Raw genomic sequence first — 6,142 nt, 5'->3', positions numbered from 1 at the left:
ACATGTGCGCCCGCACTGTGGTATTTTGTGAAAGAGCCACACTCAAGGGGCCAAAGAGCCGCATGTGGCTCACGAGCCATGGTTTGCCGACCACTGGGCTAGCCCAACTGAGATGTACTGTAAGAGCAGAATACATCCTGAATTTTGAAAGCTTAGTAGGGAAAAAAAGTAACATTTCATTGGTCATTTTAAAATATTGATTACATGTTGAATGATGCTTTGGACATATTGGGCTAAATAAAATACGTTAAGTTCATTTCATCTGCTTCTTTTTACTTTTGTAAGGTGGCTACTAAAAAATTGAGAATCACATATGCCACTTGCATCCTATTTCTATCAGACAGGGCTGCTTTAGAGCACGCCACTCATTCAGCCAACAAGGTTTTATTGGGTGCTAGCTCTATGCCAGGCAAGGTGCTGGGGATTAGAAAGTGAGCAAAACCAGACCCTGTCTCTGGCTTCCTGGAGTTTACAGTAATCAAATAATCACTCAGACGGGTGCCTAATTGCAGAGAGACAAGTGCTCTAGAGAGAAAGAGTGGCGCGTGGTCTTCTCTGAACCTGGGATCAAGAAGCCCGCGTTGGGCCCAGGGTGTGGTGAGAGCTTCCCCAGCGAAGCACCGAACTGGGGGGTAACTTGGAAAAGAAGGAGAAAGGGTGTCCGAGGCAGAAAGGACAGCATGTGCTGAAGCCCCTGGCTCTCTTCTGTCTCTTAGGGCCTTTCCTGAGCTGGTTCCTCTGCCAGGGACACTGTCCTCCCCCAGCTCATTGATTCCACTCAGCCCTCAGGACTCAGCTTCCACGGCCCTTTTGTAACAGACCTTCCCTAGTCCCTGGCAGGGGCGGGTCTGGGCTGGGACCTCGCACGCACCCCTCGAGTGGCGCTGCACACGGTACGGGGCCTGTCTGCTGTGTCCCCCTCGAGACGGCAAGGCCGCTGCAGGCAGGGACTGGTGTCTCCCTTATCCGCGCAGGCAGCGTCGGGCTCTCCTTCCCCAGGTGCCATGTCTCCCCCGTCAGAACGGAGGCTCCCTTGGGACAGGAACGGTGCCTCCCTCGTCAGATTAGAAGTATCCTCCAGCCTGGGACTGGCTCCTCCCCATCAGATGGGAGGTTCACTCAGGACAGAGACCACCTCCCCATCACACTGCACCCTGGGTGCTACCCAAGTACCAGGGTCATTTCTCCCACCTATCGCATCCCCAACACGCCTTCCTCACAACCTCTCCGTCTGGGGGTGGAAGATGGAAGACAGCCGCCCCTCCCAACTCGAGCCTCATTCTTGGTTGGGGCCCGGCTGACCCCTCCCGGGAATCTGAGGTCAGGAAGGCCGTTTGTTTTTCTTTCTGGGAAGACCAAGCCTCCGTGCTTTTCCCAACAACCACGAGCCAGCCCCGTCAGAGGTCAGGGACCAGCAGGGGCTGAGCGGCTCTGACCAGCTGCCTGGCCAGCCTTGGAGAGGGGAACAGGCCTGGGGCCCGGAACCCTGCAGCTCAGGGAGCTCCCAGGCCCGGGCCCAGCAGGGCTCAAAGCCAGGCTGGCAGGAGCCAGAGTTGGGAGAGCCGCAGGGAGGGCTTGCCTAACTCCAGGTCGGGTCAGCCAGGCTTCCTCGGGGCCATCTGGAGCCAGAGCCTGTGCGTGTGTTTGAGGAGGCGGGGGGAGTGTCTCCCAGGCCGTGTGGGTGGCTGGGAGCCGCAGGGCTGTGATCTGGCCGTTCCAGCAAGCCCCTGGCTCCCCTGTGGTCACTTTCACTTCTGACATCTGGTCAAGTTTGCAGCTGGCCGGCTTCCTGCATGGCCGTGTTCACTTTCCCTCTCCCAGATCTGGGGACAAAGTGCTCCCACTCCCTCCCTACCCCACGTAAGTTAACTCCATGGCTGCTATACGTGCGCATTTGCTGGATTTCTGTTAAAACTTCCCCATGTGGTGTGGGTACAGGAGGGAGACGGGGCAGAGAGACCGGACGGGACCTGAGTGGGAAATGACACCTGGGTCCTTGTGACACAGCCAACCTCCGCCAACTCAAAACACAGGCATTTCCAGAAAGTCGCCGCACCAGTTTTCTTTCTTTGCTATTTAATGTTCATCATTTATGTTTTATGTGTAAGTTTCAGGAGGGCCCAAGAAATGGTTACACAGGGTGCGAGGGGAAGGTGTCGGGAGTCTGGAGCTCACAGCCCCCCAGCTGGGGGGCCCCAAGGGTTCCATCTCCGCCCAAAGGGAGGTAGGAGGGGCCCCAGAACCAAACACATGCTAAAACATACCTGCCTCCCTCCAACCGCTCCCAACTGCTGGGGCAGAAAATAAATACCCTCAGACTCTGCCCCGCTCCCGGGTGCACAGGCGAGGGGCCAGCGGGTGAGTTTCCTGCTCCCATCACAGACTGAGGTCCAAGGAACGCCATCTACATACAATGTTCCCAGTCCCTGGCTGGGGGTTGGGAGAACCCTGGGCGGGGGAGGGGGTGGCTGTGGGCGCACCCCCTGCTCTGGGCTCCTTCATGCTAAATAGAGGGGGGGAGCCATTCATTCCAACATCAAGCAAAACAGAACAGGCCAGGAGGGACCTCCAGGCCCCTTCCTGGCACCAAGCTAGGGAAAAAGCTGTCCTTTGTGGGGCCCTCGAGACTTTGGACAGACCGTCCAGGGCCCGCAGTTTAACTCAGTTCCTTCTTGCTGCATTCCCAGACCAGTCCAAGTTTCTTCTTCGCAACCTTCGGGGCCCAGCCAAACCCGTGGCTTCAGGGGAGGGGAGGCGGGGGCAGCATTCCTCCATGTGCAGGCCCTTGGAAGGCAGGCGCCAGCTCGAGCCTCAGCCGTCCTTGGCCCGCCAAACCCGGGGGCGAGGGAAGACGGCTGAGCAGAGTTCAATTCCCTGTGATGCTTCTCTGGCAGCTGCCCCGGGCAGGATCCGGTCCCAGCCCAAGAGAAAGAACTCGTGGAGAAAAGATTTCTCATCCGCTGTGTGTGTGAGTGTGTGTGTGTGTGTGTGTGTGTGTGTGTGTGTGTGTGTGGTGTATGTGGGGGGTCCTTAGCCCCTAACCCCGAGTACTGCCTGTGTTGGCTCTGGGTCTGTGCCGGGATAGAAGGCACCTACAGACTGGCCACACCCAAGATGCCACACTGACATGCCTGAGGGGGGCAGGAGGGGGGAAGTGGCACCCCTTCCCACAAACCCCAAGCTGACTCGGGTTATAATGGATCCATGGACCAAGCCTTGGGTAAAGCATCCTGTGTCCCCTAGGGTTGAACAGGTCTGGAGATGGTGGAGGGTGGACCGGATCTGGCTGTACAACACTCCCCGGAGGGTCGCCTGGCCCCCCTCTCCCAGCCTTTAAGCAAAGCTGAGGCTTGCACCCCTCGTTCAGAGAGGAGGAGGCCAGCCCACACTTGGCCACCCCGTTACTGGGTGGCTTTGGGCCAGTCACTGCCTCTCTCTGGGCCTCACTGTCCTGTAGGTAAAACAAGAGGGTGGACTAGATTTCAGTACCCCCTTCCCGCTCTGACCAGCCTTCGAGCCTCTTCATCTTTGGCCAGAGGGGGGACGTGAGGGGCTGAGGGAGGGTTTAGGCCACGATGATGCTCCCTCTTTCCCAGGTTCACAGTGTAGAGTCCATGGCTCTGGTTCCTCAGTCTCTCTCTGAGTCTCTGGGGCCTTGTCATCACCCCAACACCATCCCTGGTGTCAGCCCCCCCCCCCCCCAGCTCTGACACCTGCTATGGTGGGAGGAGCTGGCCTGCCTAGAAGCGTGGGGAGAAGGAGCGGAAGGCTGGAGATGGTGAGGGGCAGGGGCAGGGCGGGCAGGCAGCAGGGGCACTTCTGGCGCCGCAGAGGGAGTGTGGTCAGAAGCGATGGGGCCACAAGGGGTCAGTGGCAGGGCTGTGGTTTAGGGGCCCGGGCTCCACAGCCCTGCCCGGAGGAGCTCAGCTCTGACGCTGGCCCCCGGGGTTGGCTGGAGCATCAGCCACCGGAACGTGGGGCAGGGCAGGGGCCCCCGGGTCCGCTCACACGGGGGACGTGGCGGTGGACTCGCTGCACAAGCTCTCCACGATGTCGGCTCGCTGGATGCGGCGCAGGGCAGCCAGGAGGGCGTCGAGCGTGGCGCTGTCCTGGGCGGCCCAGCTGGCGAGCAGGGCGCGGACAGGGCAGGCCTCGTGGGTGAAGGAGTCTATGTGCTCAGGCTGGTAGCCCAGCTCGTCTGCCAGGTGCCGCCAGGTGTCCCCCGCAGAGCCATTGAGCAGCTTCTCCACCTCCTCCCGCTTGGCCGGGGGCAGGCTGCTGTAGAGGCCTCCATCCCCCTTGAGGGCTGCCAAGAACCAGGGGGAGTCAGACACCACCCGCCAGGGCCCCTGCCCCGGGGCCTACAGGCAGAGGGATGGCCGAGATGGGGTCCTGGCTCGGTGGGGGAGTGGGGGGTGCAAGCTGCGGAGGAGGTCTGGGGGGATGCTGACTCATGTGCCTCCCCACCCAGAGTCCAGCACTACCTCCACCCCCTGACCCCTTCCCGTCCCCCAGCAATTAATCCAGACAGAGGAGGAGACAAGACTTCTCAGTCCCAGACTCAGCTGTAGCAAGTGTCCTGGAGCTGGGCCACTAATTAGGGGACATAATTAACCACTTGTTCCCCAGAAGTCCAGGGCAGGAGGCTAATTGCAGCCACTTGGGGGAGTAATTAGCCCTAGGGGGGACAATTAGCTTGATGAGTCTGGATGCTCCAGTTTGTCAAAGCCTCCATTTCTCAAGTCTCTCTGGGAAAAGGACTTCCCTCACCCGGACTCTCCCATCCTTCCACCCAGAGGCTTGGGGAGCCAGCCCCTCCAGCAGTCCTTCCTAGAGTCGAATCTTCATCACCCCTAATGGCCCTGCCTCAGTCCCCGGCCCCCGGCCTTGGCTCACCCTGGCCCGTGGCCGTCTGCGTGTGGGGCTGCTGGTCGTGCAGGCTCTGGCTGTCCACAGAGATGCCGCTGTCGCTGTGGAGTTTTTCCCCCTCGGGCGGGGGTGTCTGGTTCACCGGCCGGCTGTTGGCTCCTTGCTTGTTCTGCTTGCAGCTGTTCCACCTGGAGCCAGAGGACAGGCCCAGCCTCAGGGGGGGTGGGGCGCACTGGCCATGGGGCTAAGGCCTCTGATGTGTGAGCCAGGGGCACGGTGGGCACCCAACTATCACCCCCACCACGGTGCCTAAGGTTCCCCTTTCTCTGCACAGCGGCCCGGGCCTGCACGGAAAGCATCGTGAGGGCAGAGGGGCGCCCAGGGCTTGGTGCACACTGCAAGGGTTCAATACATGCTCCTGGAATGAATGACGCGTGACTAAATGACTTCCCAGCATTCCACTTGCCCAATCTACTCTTGTAAAATGCTCGCACATGTGGGCAGGACACATGGAGTACGAGGACTTCCTCTGCTATTATAAGCACTAAGAAAAAGCGGCCAACAGACCAAATGTCCATCCACAGGGAACTGGTTAAATAAATTATGACCCATCCATATTATTGCGTGAGTGGTTAGAAACGACCGGATAATCTGTATGTCTCAAGGAAAGCTCGCCTGAGGGAGATGGGTGAAAAGTAAGTTGTAGAATATGTAAGTGTGATCCCAGTGGTGCTAAACCTGCGCGTTCACGTGCAACTAGAAAGTTTTATGTGCATGTGTTTATAAATGCACAGGACATGGTTGGAAGGGACTCAAACAGATGCCGACGATGAGAGGGGTAGGATTTGAGGAGATAAAAGGGAGCTTTTGCTTTTAGCTTCACAAGACATTACTCTTGTGTGCATTTTCCCAAACAAGCCTATAGTACTTTGATGTTTTGTTTCTTTTTAAGAATGAAAAATGCACTTAAACATTTTAAAACGCTTCCTGGCAGTCCTGGATTTCTGGACGTGGGTGCCACAGCCTCCCAAGTGTGACTTGGGAAGGAAAAGATGCATCTGATGTATGAGCACGTGTAGGTACCTGTGTGGGTCAATGGGGTTCAGGGAATGAGGACAGAGGCAGTTGGTAGAGCAAGCCTACTGTGTGCAGCTCAGCTCCGGGCTGAGTCAGAGCGGGGAGAGCAGTGGGGGGGGGGCGGAGTGGCGGTGCTGACACCTGGAAGACAGGGCAGTCCCCCTTCCTGCCTGCTGAACTGCCACGCCCGGGAGTG

The 6,142-nt window shown here is 58.5% G+C and overlaps 1 protein-coding gene across 1 annotated transcript in view; it reads right to left on the bottom strand.

Annotated features, from left to right (window-relative positions):
* Positions 1-2,064: 2,064 nt before the first annotated feature.
* NGFR (nerve growth factor receptor) overlaps positions 2,065-6,142 on the bottom strand; it is a 19,255-nt gene continuing 15,177 nt past the window's right edge. Inside the window, 2 exon segments of the mRNA XM_014464461.2 lie at positions 2,065-4,306; positions 4,897-5,081. Coding sequence (XP_014319947.1) covers positions 4,005-4,306; positions 4,897-5,081 — 487 coding nt within the window. The 3' untranslated portion in view covers positions 2,065-4,004.

The sequence above is a fragment of the Myotis lucifugus genome, unplaced genomic scaffold (genome assembly GCF_000147115.1).
Source record: "Myotis lucifugus unplaced genomic scaffold, Myoluc2.0 scaffold_254, whole genome shotgun sequence".
Taxonomy (NCBI): Eukaryota; Metazoa; Chordata; class Mammalia; order Chiroptera; family Vespertilionidae; genus Myotis; species Myotis lucifugus.
The sequence above is the reverse complement of the archived record's forward strand: the minus strand, read 5'-3'. Positions and strand labels throughout refer to the sequence as shown.